Below are 14,895 nucleotides of genomic sequence, written 5' to 3' on the forward strand. Positions count from 1 at the left end.
ATAGATCAGTTTAACATTTTCACCTTGCATCACTGGCACACTGCTTGATAGACTAGAAATGATTCTGTCCTGCTTTTAATGTGGAAGCATAGAAAACATGCCATATGTTTAACGCGTTTACATTTCCAGGCCTAATAAAACCATAATTAGTAATTTGCTCAGATGGGAGGTTGAAATTTCACCCCTAATGACATTCCTATATTTTGGGTCAGTGGGGGCAACATGAGCAAGCATTTGGTGGTCTGGCCTTAGCCGCGGGGCCCAGCCATGCTCCGCCCCAACAAGCCACATGGTTGCACCCCTTCACACAGGAGGGGCTGTAGGGGACCAGTGCACTGTGGCCCAGGCAGCAGCTGAAGGTGGACGTATTGGTGGTCCAACCCCCAGTTGCTGAAACTGGTTTTAGATATATGTGACGTCCACTTTTTGGTGGGAGAGAGCCCAAACTGGTGTTTGAGGGCGAGAGACACTGGTCCCACCTGATGACTCGACTGTCTTACTGGTGTTGAGGTTTAAATTTATTATATTATTATTATTATATTGCTTTATATAAGAAAGGCCTAATTGAGTACACTCTGTACCAAAGCTGCTGACAGGAAACTGCTTTTGCAGAGCGTGGTAACTGCAGTAGAAAGTGAAACCAACTCGGCTGTTTGACCGAAATGTAAAGTGTGCTGTGACGTGAGAGCAAGTATATAAATATCAAGGCTTCCATTTGTGCGTCAGACCTGGGGTTGTGTGTTTTGTGCTCAGGTCTCCATATATGTAAAATAAAGATCATTTTAAAGTAAAAGGACCACTTCTGTGTCTATTTGGCCATAAAGAACACAAAAGAACCGAATTGAACACTGGGAAACTTTAACACTAATGTGGAGGGGACGTGACTGCAGGGACGTGACTGCAGGGACGTGACTGCAGGGACGTGACTGCAGGGACGTGACTGCAGGGATGTGACTGCAGGGACGTGACTGCAGGGACGTGACTGCAGGGACGTGACTGCAGGGACGTGACTGCAGGGACTGACGTGCTCAGCCGTGAAGCAGAGTGTTTCTATCCAACATCCACGATTCACCCTGACTTTCCCAACTTTCTGTTGCAGTTTGCATGGCTGACACGCAACACTGCAAGGACACTGCCTCTGGACTGGCTGACCCCCTTCAGGAGGGTGTACCAGAGAGTGTGTTGGGCCTCGAGCTTCTCAGCCCCCTGGGAGGATGTATGCCAGAGAGCTGGAGAGGATCTACTAGTCAAACCTTTCAAAGGAAAGGAGCCATTTCAGGCATCTAACCAGGATGCTTCCTGAGCACATCCTAGGTGAGATCTGCGGGGCATGTCCCACCAGGATGAGGCCTGGGAGCAAACCCAGCTCAGACTGGAACAATTACATCTCCTGGCTGGCTTTTGGACATCTTGGTGTCCCCCAGAGGAGCTAGAAAAGATGGTGGAGAGAGGGAGGTGTGGGCTCTGTTTAGACTGTTGCCCCCGTGACCTGTACGTGACAGACAATGTACGGATTGATGGATAATGAATCTAAAGAAGCTGATTAGTTTTCTCAGAGAAGAAGCAAAAATAAAGGGAAATGTGAAGACTCAAAAGAAAAGAGTTGGTGTGTTTGAATCGTTTTTGAAAAGTTGTGTAATAATTACCTGGTGATGCTATGAAGAAAACAACATAAGGTAAATGTTATGTTATTATGGCAGTAACAATGTTGCCAAACACTGAACATGACTGAGTGCATGAACACATGCTCGTGGCGTCAGAATAATCTCTTATCTGTTAATGAGACATACCTTGGCTCATCCCACTGCCCACATTGTCAGAGGGGCTGAAGCCATTCTGGGTGGTCTGGGTGCCCAGGTCCACCATCTGGTGGAGGCGGAGCTTGCGGCAATAGATTGATGCTGCTTCAGGTTCTAAGGAGATGATCAGCTGCTCAGGGTTTTCCCGGGACACCAGACCAGACTAAACAAGAGCAGAATAGCACAACACACTTCAGCTTTAAAGGACAAGAAAAGGTTTCTGTTGTCTTCTTCTACTGTGTCCACATGTAGTACACACCGAGGTACCCGTGTTTGCTCAATTATTAGTCACAACTGTACCTTTGACCCTGTGACAGGTGGATAGGTTACAGCCCCCTGAGAAAATGGGGTTTCTTTTTTAATCTACAAGCTCATCAGGTCTCTTATGCTTTGTCACAATTAAAATATTTACAATTAAACCTTCCCCTTTTTAGTCTGACACTTACACTTTCCCATTTTAGTTAGAAGACCTAAATGCCATGTTGCAATACTATACTGCTATGGTAGCCAACGTTTCAAATGCAGGTTTGACTGGTTTGTGAGTGTACACTTTATCCAAAACCTAGTGACAGTTTACTCATCTTTCCCAGGCTGTAGCTCAGGAGGTAGAGCAGGTCACCTACTGATCGGACGGTTAGTGGTTCGATCCCTGACTCCTCCAGTCTGCATGTCAAGAGTGTGAATGTGCATGAATGTAGTTAGAAAGCACTCAGTTTAGAGAAAATTATGTGACTGGGTGAATGTGGCATGTTGTATAGAGCACTTTGAGTAAACTGGGACACTAGAAAAGTGCTATAAAAGAGTCAATCCATTCACTGTCTGAACAGAGTTTCGTCATGTTACTTTTGCACTATTATGTTCCGGCGCATGTTGTTATTACATGGCTCGATTAAGGTACACATTAGGCTGACATCTGGGGCCAGAGATGATACTGTTATGGGCCAGAACAGGGTCAGGGTGTCTGCAACTGGCCCGTGGCTGCACACAACTTACACATGGCCCATATACCGCAAAGAATGACGGCCCTTTGGTGGGCCAGATCAGGTTTGCCAGAGGTGGCCCACACATGGGCCAGCACAGGACCACCAGCGTGTCTGCAACTGGCCTTGTGCTGGCCCATGTGTGGGCCACCTCTGGCAAACCAGGTCTGGGCCACCAAAGGGCCGTCATTCTTTGAGGTATGTGGGCCATGTGTAAGCACATTGTTTGGGCCAGATCTGGGCCATACCAATTTGCTATGTGGGGCAGACCCAACATCTTCTAAGTGAGGTGTTTTTGCCATGTCCAGCTGGCAGGAGGATTTTTACAGATTCGGGACACATTAGAGTGATTATATCTCTGGAGTGAACTCAGTGTACCCCAAGAAGAGCTCCAGGAAGTGGCCAAGCAGAGGGAGGTCTGGGTATGATTAGATTTTAGCCCTTGTGACTGGGAACCCAGATAAGCAGCAGAACATGGATGGATGGATTTACAGGTATGGACACAACGACACTCAACAGTACTTCTACTTAATGTTAAAATCACCACCACATTTGTGGGTGAGTGGGGGAGGAGTCTACCTTGTAAGCAGCTTCCCTCATGAACTGCTTTGCAGGCATTTTCCAGATGGCAGGAACTGTGATCACCCATCTGACATCACTGTTGTCAAACTCGCCGCCTGTCTGATCACTCAGCTCCTGTTGAAAGAACATTTAAACGCGCCATTTAATCCTGATGCATTTCAGGTTTAACTGTGAGTTCATGCAACCAGTCAGAGCCTCTGAGCTCAGAAGCAGTCATCTCTGATTGGTCCACTGTGCATGCTTCATCACTGTAGTACCTTTAATTCATAATGTTTGTGAAGTGTTTATGAATGGGCTTCAGGCTAAAGCTCAGTGTGTGCCCAACAGAACTACTAACATATAAAGCTTTGACACTAAAATGCATTAAATTCAGAATGAGAAAATAAAATAGGCCTTAAAGGATTTGCTAATCAATGCATTTTGCTTTGATTTAAATTCTACACACAATGTTTGTCAACAGAAGCTTAATCAGAGGAGAAAATATTACTTTGCATGAGTACGAGAACAGAAAACATGTGTTACCTTCAGTGCTTGTTCCTTAAAGAAAGCCAAAGCATAGGCAAAGATGTCCAGAGCTTTGACACGCTTCCCATTAGCTGCATGGAGGTCAGTGTTGATGGACAGGTTCTGATTGCAGAGAGAAGACATCACAGTCAATATATCACTGCTAGGTTTCTTTCCCTTTGTGGATTGTCCACACGCGTCTGCTACCACGCCACACTGTACAATCTACTCCACACAGCCATGACCAGTTTAGACGTATCAGTTATTGTAACACAGTCACAGGTAAACATCTAAATTTGACAAAAACAGCTGGGCTAAAAAAGTGTCTGTGAAGTGACACCAACTATTCTGGCACTGAAGGACTCACAGCCATTAGTTCATCAGTTTCATAATGTATGTAAAAAAAGGTCTCTATCAGATGCAACAGCATGTTTCAAGTAGCCTCATTTAAGCTCATGGTGGGCTGAATGGCAGTGGTCTTTCTTTCGATTTTCAAACTTCACATGGCTCACGTCTGCACCTGTACTTGCTGAAAAAAATAGAAAGTGAAACATTTTTACATATCCCTATAGAGCCTATAACTCAGAAAACTCCTCATTATTGATTGATTGAATCTTTATTTTGAACATGTTGAAAAAGTACAACAACATAGAATTAAAAGAGACAAATGAACAAAGCAAAACAAAAGGAAAACGAGCAAAAACAACTACAAATAACTTTCATGTTCAAAAAGGAGCAGGAAGAAGCATGAGCTTATTTAATCCCACCCCTTTTCCACTAGAGGTGGGAATCACCATACATCCCACGATACGATATTATCACAATACTTAACTCACGATACGATATTATTGCAATTTTTAAAAATATTTTGCGATATTCAGATTCTGTACATAAAGGTAAACTTTATCAATCATCATTTTCTCTAATATCAAAGTCTCACACTCAGTCTTTCTCTCATTTCAGTTTGATTGTTGACAAACTGAACGGTTTGTATTACAGTCTAGTCCAACTTAACTGAATCAACCATCTGGTACAATTATAGCTATTCTGAACTATGCAGTTTATGAAAACTATGCAGCCCCTTCAGCAACTGAAGAATTTGAAAGTAAATTAAAACAAAATATAATTTTACATTAAATAAAAAAGTTTTAAACTTCATTAAAATAAAACATGTCTTAAATTAAAATAAGTAAACTGTCATGTTTATTAAACACATTTGGACAGTGAAGGAATGTCAGGATTCTTGCTCAGAAAAAGGATCAACATGCTCTGAAGTCAGAGCACAAAAACCTTTTTGTAACAAAGTATCGATTTCTGCTGTCGCTGTATTGATACATTATTAGCAAACAAAATATCACCATGCTACACAGTATCCATCTTTTCCCCACCCCTATTTTCCACTATCTAGTAATCAATAGACTACAGAAATACCTCCTTGCAATTACATTAATTAATTAAATTAATTAATTATTACATCATAATAATATTGTACAAAAACAAGCTGATTATGAGAGACTCAGATGGAGGGACTCCCTGAGTTTCCACGTAATGATCCTTTTACTTCAGTAACTGTTGACTGTGGTAGAAAAGTGTGTTGTAATTATGAGCAGTAACGGGCTCTGAGCCATTGGCAGAAATACAGTGCACAGAAAGAATATTATTGGTTATTTCTTTATTTTTGCATTTCTCACACTATGTTAGACACGTTAGCCGTTGATGTATACAGAACTGTTTTCCTAACAAGTGAAGGTGCTCCCAACTAATTTGAACCTTTGGCTTCTATAATATGTGGCTCTATAGGGCTTTGGAGTTGACGTAAAGCCGCCATGCATTGTGGGAGCGCGGCACTATTTTAGCAGGCCACGAATCAAAACAAACACAGATTTCAGCACATGACCCCTGCTTGGTTTCGCTGGCGTGCAGGGAGAGTCGCAGCTTCAGTGATGCATGCTGTACGTGCTACAAGTTTGGACACACCAGTGTTGTGAATCGTGTGTGTAACCTCGAGAAGTCTGTGTCGACTGTGCAAACGAGATGGGGCGTTACACATGAAGAGGACGCACGAAAGGCCTACACCGAGACAATGGCAGCAAAGTTTATGCGGTTTTTAGTGAACACAAATGTTCCAGAACTCGGAGCGTCTCCAGACGGACTCACAATGTGTGACTGTTGTGGGAAGATGTATCTGGAGATTAACTGTCCTTTTAAACACTGAACGGACAGCATACAGCAGGCATTGGCTGCACAGGACACAGACACAAAGAGAGTTTGCTGTGATACGCAGCTTCCCTGATGTGGATTTCTGGGAACCGCGTTTGAAGAAAGCACAAGACTTCTTCCAAAAAGTGTGTCCTCCTGAACTAGTGGGAAATATTTCTCAATAAAGGGCTGCTCTAAATAACCAATAGTGTTTTATTTTGTGGGTCACGATTGATGCCAGCTGTGCGTAGCCAAGTTAATAGTTTGCATTTCATGTGTATGTACTTCTACACATCTGAACAAGTCTTGAATAAAAAACCAAAAATGTCCTTTCTGTTTTATTGAAAACACTTCATAGAAAGTTACAATGAACTGTACAAACAACACAGCATTTTTAAGAATATTTAACAAGTTTCATTTCACGAGGTTTGACAACCACACTTGGGAACATATTTACCAAAATGCAGCAAATCTTAACTATCTTATCCAGCAGCACACCAACAGAAATCTATGGTAGAGAACTCCATATCAGCTCGTCTCACCGCTGCTATCCAGGCCTGACGACTTCTTTTGGTAATACCCGATACATGAGATGCCTGACGTTGCTTCTAGAAGGGGAAACGATGAAAAGAGCCCATTTTCCAGCTTATTCCCTCCCCGATTGTGCGATCTAACACTACAACCAACAACACGCCAAGTACGAACCACGGCTCACATTATCCGTGTACTTTCACCCTTTGTTTGGCATGCTCAAATGGCCCCTTGACCAAAACTCCTGGCCACGCCCCCTCCCGTGACATCAGGCTCCAAAGCCCTATTGCGTGCTGTGTACATAACCTAATGTCAGCTAGATCAATATTAAAATGTATAATATTGGTAAAGTCACTGAAGCCTGTTGTGACGTGAGCTCTATGTCTGCTTGTGAAACTCAGAAATTCAGTAGAGCTGATATGTAGCTATATTAAATACTCACATAAGTATTTTAAATGAATAGAAATGTTTTAAATGAATGAAGGTGTGTCTTTGACTGTTACTGTATAACTTACTTTCAGACTAGTTGATCATAGGGGATAGACATAGGGGATTCCTGTGGAGTTTTCCTGTTTCTTTCCTTGTTTTTACTTTTTTTGATTCTCCTGATTCTTTTCCAGTTGCTGACCAAGCACAAAACCATCCCCTGAAGTGCACCATGCTTCTCAGCTGACTGGCAAGTTAGGGATTCATAGTTTTCAAGATTAGCTTCTGACTCTGATCTTTTCCATATCTCTCGAGGAATACTGGATTTAGGTGAGGAGCGTTCTGCAGCAACTACTGGAAAATCGTTTATATGTGAAAGCAGAAAAATGTACGTTTCATGCCACCACTGTCTCATTCATGGGTCACACTTTGGCCAGGGGGCAGGTGACGTCCCAGAGTCTCGAAAACAGCTCCAGCGTTTTCTAGTGTTTGCCAATTCCCACAGGTAATTCATAAGAAACTACAGCCAAGTCGCCGCTCCGCTCCCTTGGTTCGCTTCACCCAAGGTACCGTTCACCTGGTCCTCCCACCACATGGTTGGTGTAGGGGCATACTGTCTCACAGGTCTAATCCCCAAGGCAAACTCCAGCCGAGCGATGGAGATGGTCCAGTCGTCTGATAGGTGAGCCACAGTCTTGTTTCGCCTCCCTGTACTCGAAGCAGGTACAGAGGAGCTTTATCAATCCTTAAAAATGGTTCCCATCCTCTACGGGGTGAATTTCAGCTTCTTCCCTCAGGACGGAGGTTTCTATTTCCGAGATGCAGGACAAAGCGTTATAAAAATAGCTTTGTCCCCATTGCTGTCACTGAATTAAATAAGAACTGCTTTTGATTTGAAACATTAAATTACTATATATGTGCTACAGGGAGGTTTATATCTTTATTAGGTATGTGTGTTTTTAAATGGATGCCAAATGCTGTCATGTTTTCTGTAAAGCAAATTTAGCTATGGGTATAAATAAAGTTACGTTGACACCACATCGCCCTTGGTCACACATAGGCTTAGATTTCGTCACCGTCTCCCTGCCTCTTCGGGGCGTCATTCTCACCATCGTAGATAGGTTCTCTAAATCAGCACAGCTCATTGCACTAGAAAAACTGCCCACTGCCATAGAAAATGCTCAGCTATCAGTCGATCATGTTTTCAGACTCCACGGCATCTCTCAGGAAATAGTTTCAGATCGAGGTCCCCAATTCACTTCACAAGTTTGGAAAGCTCTAGGCGCCAGAGTCAATCTGAGCTCTGGGTACCACAAACCAACAGACAAACAGAAGGGCTAAATCAGGAACTAGAATCAACACTCAACACATATAATTCACCACTTCTGCTACTGGTCTGATCCTGTAATAAATGCATGAACTAGTTTTTCAGCGTCACTCTGAGACAGGATATTTCTAACTTTAGAGATGTTGCACAAATGGAAGAACGCAGTCTTACATATTTGTTTAATATGTGCGTTGAAGGACATATCCTGGTCAACAATGACTCCAAGGTTCCTCACAGTGTTACTGGAGGCCAAGGTAATGCCATCCAGAGTCAGGTACTTCTGATTAGAGACCTTAGTTTTCACTGGAGCTACAGTATCCAGAGTCGTACGTAGTGAGGAGGTGAAATTATTAACAAGATAATCGACCTCTGTTGGGGTAGCGTTCAGATAGCTGCTCTGCTCTGTGTTGGTACAGGGCATTGACGATGATAACAGTGGCTGGATTATATTCTTAAACTTAGTTACAGCGCTTTCAGAAAGACATCTACTTTGATAAAGTCCACTCTCCACTGCTGCGTAATCAATTATTGTAAATGTAAATGTTATCAGGAAATGATCAGACAGGAGAGGGTTTTCAGGAAACACTGTTAAATGTTCAGTTTCTATGCCATATGTTAAAACAAGATCTAGAGTGTGATTAAAGTGGTGGGTGGGTTCTTTTACATTTTGAGAGAAACCAATTGAGTCTAACAACAGATTAAATGCCATGTTGAGGCTGTCATTTTTAGCATCAACATGGATGTTAAAATCACCCACAATAATTATTTTATCTGAGCTCAGAACTAAATTAGATATAAAGTCTGAGAAATCAGACAGAAACTCTGTGTAAGGCCCAGGTGGACGATAGATGATAACAAGTAAGACTGGTTTCTGAGTTTCACAGCTGGGGTGGACAATGTTAAGCATCAGGCTTTCAAATGAATTAAAAGTCTGTCTTGGTCTTTCATTAATTAATAGACTGGTGTGAAAAATTGCTGCAAATATTGATTTTAGTGACCTCCAATTGGCGTAACCGGGTGTCATTACTGCCGACGTGAATTATGATTTTATTGAATTTACGTTTACCCTTAGCCAGCAGTTTTAAATTTCCTTCAATGTCGCCTGCTCTGGCCCCTGGAAGACAATTGACTATGGTTGCCGGTGTCTCTAGCTTCACATGTCTGAGAACAGAGTCAACAATTACCAGAGTTTGACCCCCGGGTGTGTCGCCAAGTGGGGAAAAACAGTTAGACACATGAACGGGTTGGTGGTGTACCTGGGGCTTCTGTTTAGGACTATGCTTCCTCCTCGGCTACCAGCTAAGCTAAGCTAGTGAAAGCCTAAAGAAACAGTAAGTGAATGCTGTGGCTATAAATTAGTGAGTGAACACACAGTGTGCTTCAGAATTTGGATTTCGTCCACTATCACTGCCTTTTACCTGCCCAACGTTCGCTTCGAAGCTCTGGATTTGCAGCTCGGACCATTCCTGCTACAACCCCTCACTCGGGTTAACGACTCCTCCTCCCAATGGGAAAAAAATGCCTATGTGGGGTTTGGTTGAAAGGGCAGCTGCCTACACAGAGAAGCCCAGACCTCCCTCTCCCCAGCCTATACTGTTGCATTCGGACATCTTCGGACCTCTGTTGGGACATCTCGCCCACTAGGTGCTCAGGTGGCATTCTTATGAGATGCCCAAACCACCTCCACTGGTTCCTTTTGATGTGGAGGAGTAGCAGTTTGACTCTAAGGAAGCCATTGACCCTCTGGAGAAATTTCCACCACTTGTATCCACAATCTCATCCATTCCGTCACTACTCAAAACTATTGACCACAGGTGAGGGTAAGGCTTAGGGGCAACAACTCCTCACCGATCCCGCCTGGAAGAAGAGTGACCTAAAGCTGCTACACTCATGATGTAATGTGTGTATATACCATGTGTTGGGCAAAATACTGAACAATGAATTCCTCTGAATTCCTCTGTTTTGTATATTAGTGTGTGATTTTAAGTAGTATGTATAGAATAATGCTAATGACTGGCTGTCCTTACTGTGAAGCAGTACGAGTGGTCAGAAAGACTAGGAAGTAAAATAATGTCAGTGTTCTTACTGCAGTGGTGTGGAGCTTCATTTTGAATTTCTCAAGGTAAAGCCAGTGTTTGGATTCGCTGGGGTCCAGGTCGTGATAGAAGTCACGAGCCGCATAACCAAAACTGTGGAACTTCCTGTCTGGAGTGAGGAGGATGGTGGTCGGTGTCTTCTGATTGGATACACCTGGGTCCCCGCCCTCCCAACGCCTGGAAAGAAACGACAGTTATCAATATATGTGCAATAAATCTGCTTTTAGGTGAATACAACAGCTAAACTTGTTAAAAAATGTTGGGTAAGGACTGATTATTCAGGAAGAATTAAGCATCATTCAACAACTCACGGGGATTTTATCGGCTTCATATTTGGTTAGTCTAAACCAGCGGTCCCCAACCCCCGGTCCGAGGCCCGGGGGTTGGGGACCGCTGGTCTAAACCACAGCCCCTGAACACATTTCAACTGATTTATTTGACAGAGGGCACAGCGCCACCTAGTGGGAACATGAAATGCGATGTTTTACACTTTGGGGTACAGTTTTGAGGTGGGTGACCCCAGCAAGTTGAAATTTGTCCAGGAAAGCCTTCAGGAGTTGGTCTTTGGTCACATGTTTTCATCAGAGGACTTTTGATGCACTTCTCCTCCAAGGTTGAGCCCATCCACCTCAAAATCACACAAAACAATCAGAATGTGAACACTTCTCGTTTCCACGATCGCTTTCTTTAGTATTTTAGACCTCTTTCCCTGTTTTAGTGAAGCCAGTGACTCTAGTCTCTCCCCTGGACCTGTGATTAATTGCATTCCTGTGAACCATCTCTTCAGTCTGCTTTTGGCTCCGCCTTTTCCCCTTTGGCCTTCGGACATATCCAAGCTAAACGCTTACAGGTGTTTTCATTTTCCTTTATATAATTTGTCTGCAGCGACTGGTTCAACCGGAGGACCAGCAGAATTTGGGCACAAGTACAGATCACACTTTTTAAAATGGCAAATCTGCTGTTTGTAACAACAGGCAGTGTTGGAGCAGCTTGGAAAAATAAGTGCGATCCCTGGTGACGACGAGTCGAGACAAAGGGCTGTTCAGCTGTTAAGGCTCTCGTGATACATGCATACTGTTTAAAACAATACAATAATTATTGTGTCTCTAAGTCAAGGACTTTAGAGGTTTTATTCCAACACATGTTGAAAACTGCTCCGTTTTTTTATTTATTTATTTTTAGTTTTCACAAAATGGATTTTATTGGTGTTTTCTGTAGAAATAGATTCACAGAAGCCTATTTAATCTTTTTTAGCCAGAACACCAACAAAACGTCTGCCCGTACTCACTCGAGCCTCCGCTCATGATGGTAATGTCACGTGTGATGATTTCTTCTGTACTGTTTTGTTCGACCTCGTATCCAGTGACACATCCTGAATTATGTGGTAAACAAGCTAAAATATGTATCTGATTCCTAAAAGTGATCACTGCCTCCACTTTACCTCATTAAAGGCTTCTCTGTTTAATTCAACAAACAGCTCCATTCAAATACTAATAGCTTAATACTTAATATTAATTACTTAAAGCAAGAATAACGTAATCAAATAAAAGAGAAATTGAACAGAAATCACAGTTTACAGCTACAAGGACACGATCAGGAAGCCCGTAAAAGTTCAAGAGCTGTGAAAAAAAATCCGTTCAGGCTAAAAGATGCAGAAGATATTTAACATTTAAAATGAATTAAAAAAATTTGCGAATGTTTTATCTGAACTTTTAACTGTTTATCAAGTTTTGGGGTTTATCCTCTTTCACATATAGCTCTCTTATTTCTTTCTTTTTTGGTAATTTTGAGGCACATTCAACATCTTTGTATTAAACTGAGACATTTCAGGGTGTTGTTGTGGAGTTACGACCCCACCACCATCACAACAAAACTCCGTATTGTTACTTTTAATATTTCATTAACACACAATGAAATTAATTTATTATGTCTTAGTTTTCCACAGCTTTGCTTCAAAGCTGACAATCCTGTATCCAGACACATTTATAACTTTCTAATATGAAGTTGTGCTTCTAAAGCTTTAAGCTGAAACATGCACGTACAGAACTATTTGAAAATCCGAGGTGACTTCCTGCTTAAGCTGTCACAGTCACAGGATTTTCAGAGAACATAACCTCTGACCTTGACCTTGAGCACAAGACTCCCCCGAGATCTGGTCTGGTCTTGGGTAAGAAGTTTTCATAGGAAGCTGAAAGCGACTTCCAGTGTTCCTCCCTCTCCAGGATGTGTACGTCCTTATCACTAAAAGACTTTGATGAGTGACGAAACGTTTCTCCCACATGCACAGAACTGAGCATGCATCAAGCCATCTCTAGACCCAGCAGTCTTAGCTAATTATAGGCCAATCTCCAACCTTCCTTTCATATCAAACATCCTTGAAAGAGTAGTTGTCAAACAGCTAACAGATCATCTGCAGAGGAATGGTTTATTTGAAGAGTTTCAGTCAGGTTTCAGAGCTCATCACAGGACAGAAACAGCTTTAGTGAAGGTTACAAATGATCTTCTTATGGCCTCTGACAGTGGACTCATCTCTGTGCTTGTCCTTCTTGACCTCAGTGCAGCGTTCGATACTGTCAACCATAATATCCTATTAGAGCGATTAGAACATGCTGTAGGTATTACAGGTACTGCACTGCAGTGGTTTGTATCATATCTATCTAATAGACTCCAATTTGTGCATGTAAATGGAGAGTCCTCTTCACACACTGAGGTTAATTATGGAGTTCCACAGGGTTCGGTGCTAGGACCAATTCTGTTTACATTATACATGCTTCCCCTAGGCAGCATCATTAGAAGACATAGCATACATTTACACTGCTATGCAGATGACACCCAGCTCTATCTGTCCATGAAGCCAGATAACACACACCAATTAGTTAAACTGCAGGAATGTCTTAAAGACATAAAGACTTGGATGGCCACTAACTTTCTGCTTCTTAATTCAGATAAAACTGAGGTCATTGTACTCGGCGCTGAAAAGCTTAGAAATATGGTATCTAACCAGATTCTTACTCTGGATGACATTACCTTGGCCTCCAGTAACACTGTGAGGAACCTTGGAGTCATTTTTGACCAGGATATGTCCTTCAACGCACGTATTAAACAAATATGTAAGACTGCGTTCTTCCATTTGCGCAACATCTCTAAAATTAGAAATATCCTGTCTCAGAGTGACGCTGAAAAACTAGTTCATGCATTTATTACTTCCAGGCTGGACTACTGCAATTCATTATTATCAGGATGTCCAAAAAACTCACTGAAAAGCCTTCAGCTAATCCAAAATGCTGCAGCAAGAGTCCTGACAGGGACTAGAAAGAGAGAGCAGATTTCTCCTGTTTTGGCTTCCTGTTAAATCCAGAATTCAAAATCCTGCTCCTCACATACAAGGTCTTAAATAATCAGGCCCCATCTTATCTTAATGACCTTGTAGTACCATATCACCCTATTAGAGCACTTCGCTCTCGCTCTGCAGGCCTACTTGTTGTTCCTAGAGTATTTAAAAGTAGAATGGGAGGCAGAGCCTTCAGTTTTCAGGCCCCTCTTCTGTGGAACCAGCTTCCAGTTTGGATTCAGGAGACAGACACTATCTCTACTTTCAAGATTAGGCTTCAAACTTTCCTTTTTGCTAAAGCATATAGTTAGGGCTGGACCAGGTGACCCTGAATCCTCCCTTAGTTATGCTGCAATAGATGTAGGCTGCCGGGGGATTCCCATGATGCATTGAGTTTTTCCTTTCCAGTCACCTTTCTCACTCACTATGTGTTAACAGACCTCTCTGCATTGAATCATATCTGTTATTAATCTCTGTCTCTCTTCCACAGCATGTCTTTATCCTGTCTTCCTTCTCTCACCCCAACCAATCACAGCAGATGGCCCCGCCCCTCCCTGAGCCTGGTTCTGCCGGAGGTTTCTTCCTGTTAAAAGGGAGTTTTTCCTTCCCACTGTCGCCAAAGTGCTTGCTCATAGGGGGTCATATGATTGTTGGGCTTTTCTCTGTATCTATGAAGCGCCTTGAGGCGACATTTGTTGTGATTTGGCGCTATATAAATAAAATTGAATTGAATTGAATTGAATTCAAGACACCTGCTGGTGTTGGATCAGGTAGTGGGGGCGAGTCAGACAGACCTAAACGTACAGTGATGGTATCATAAGGAGATCTGGAGCGGTGTCTCTGGACTGACAGGCTGGGGTGATAGTTCCTATCTTTGAATAAGGGCCCGGAGTCTGTGCTCCAACTACAGGGGACCGGACGCTAAGCCTCTCTGAGAACAGTCTATGCCGAGGAGTTTGTTTGACCTTGGATACAAGAGGAACAGCAGTTTCTGGAACTTTGGGTTCTAAATGATATTTGAGGGGGATTCCCCAACTTGTCTACATGTGTTTTGTTAATATGGAGAAGGCATTCGACAACATCCCCCAGAGTATCCTGGGGGGGGTGCTTTGGGAGTATG

General features: G+C 42.7%; 1 protein-coding gene across 5 annotated transcripts in view; it reads right to left on the minus strand.

The window, feature by feature from the left end:
- The window catches only part of hspa12a (heat shock protein family A (Hsp70) member 12A), a 75,627-nt gene that overhangs the window by 14,638 nt on the left and 46,094 nt on the right, over positions 1-14,895 (minus strand). For all 5 annotated transcript variants that reach the window (XM_085183211.1, XM_085183209.1, XM_085183212.1 and 2 more), the window contains exons 4-7: positions 10,435-10,621; positions 3,884-3,988; positions 3,359-3,475; positions 1,791-1,962 (exon numbers count right to left, since the gene is read on the minus strand). In XM_085183211.1, the coding sequence (XP_085039337.1) occupies positions 1,791-1,962; positions 3,359-3,475; positions 3,884-3,988; positions 10,435-10,621 (581 nt within the window). The remainder of the gene's footprint in view (positions 1-1,790; positions 1,963-3,358; positions 3,476-3,883; positions 3,989-10,434; positions 10,622-14,895) is intronic.

Source organism: Neolamprologus multifasciatus, chromosome 13, assembly GCF_963576455.1.
Source record: "Neolamprologus multifasciatus chromosome 13, fNeoMul1.2, whole genome shotgun sequence".
NCBI lineage: Eukaryota > Metazoa > Chordata > Actinopteri > Cichliformes > Cichlidae > Neolamprologus > Neolamprologus multifasciatus.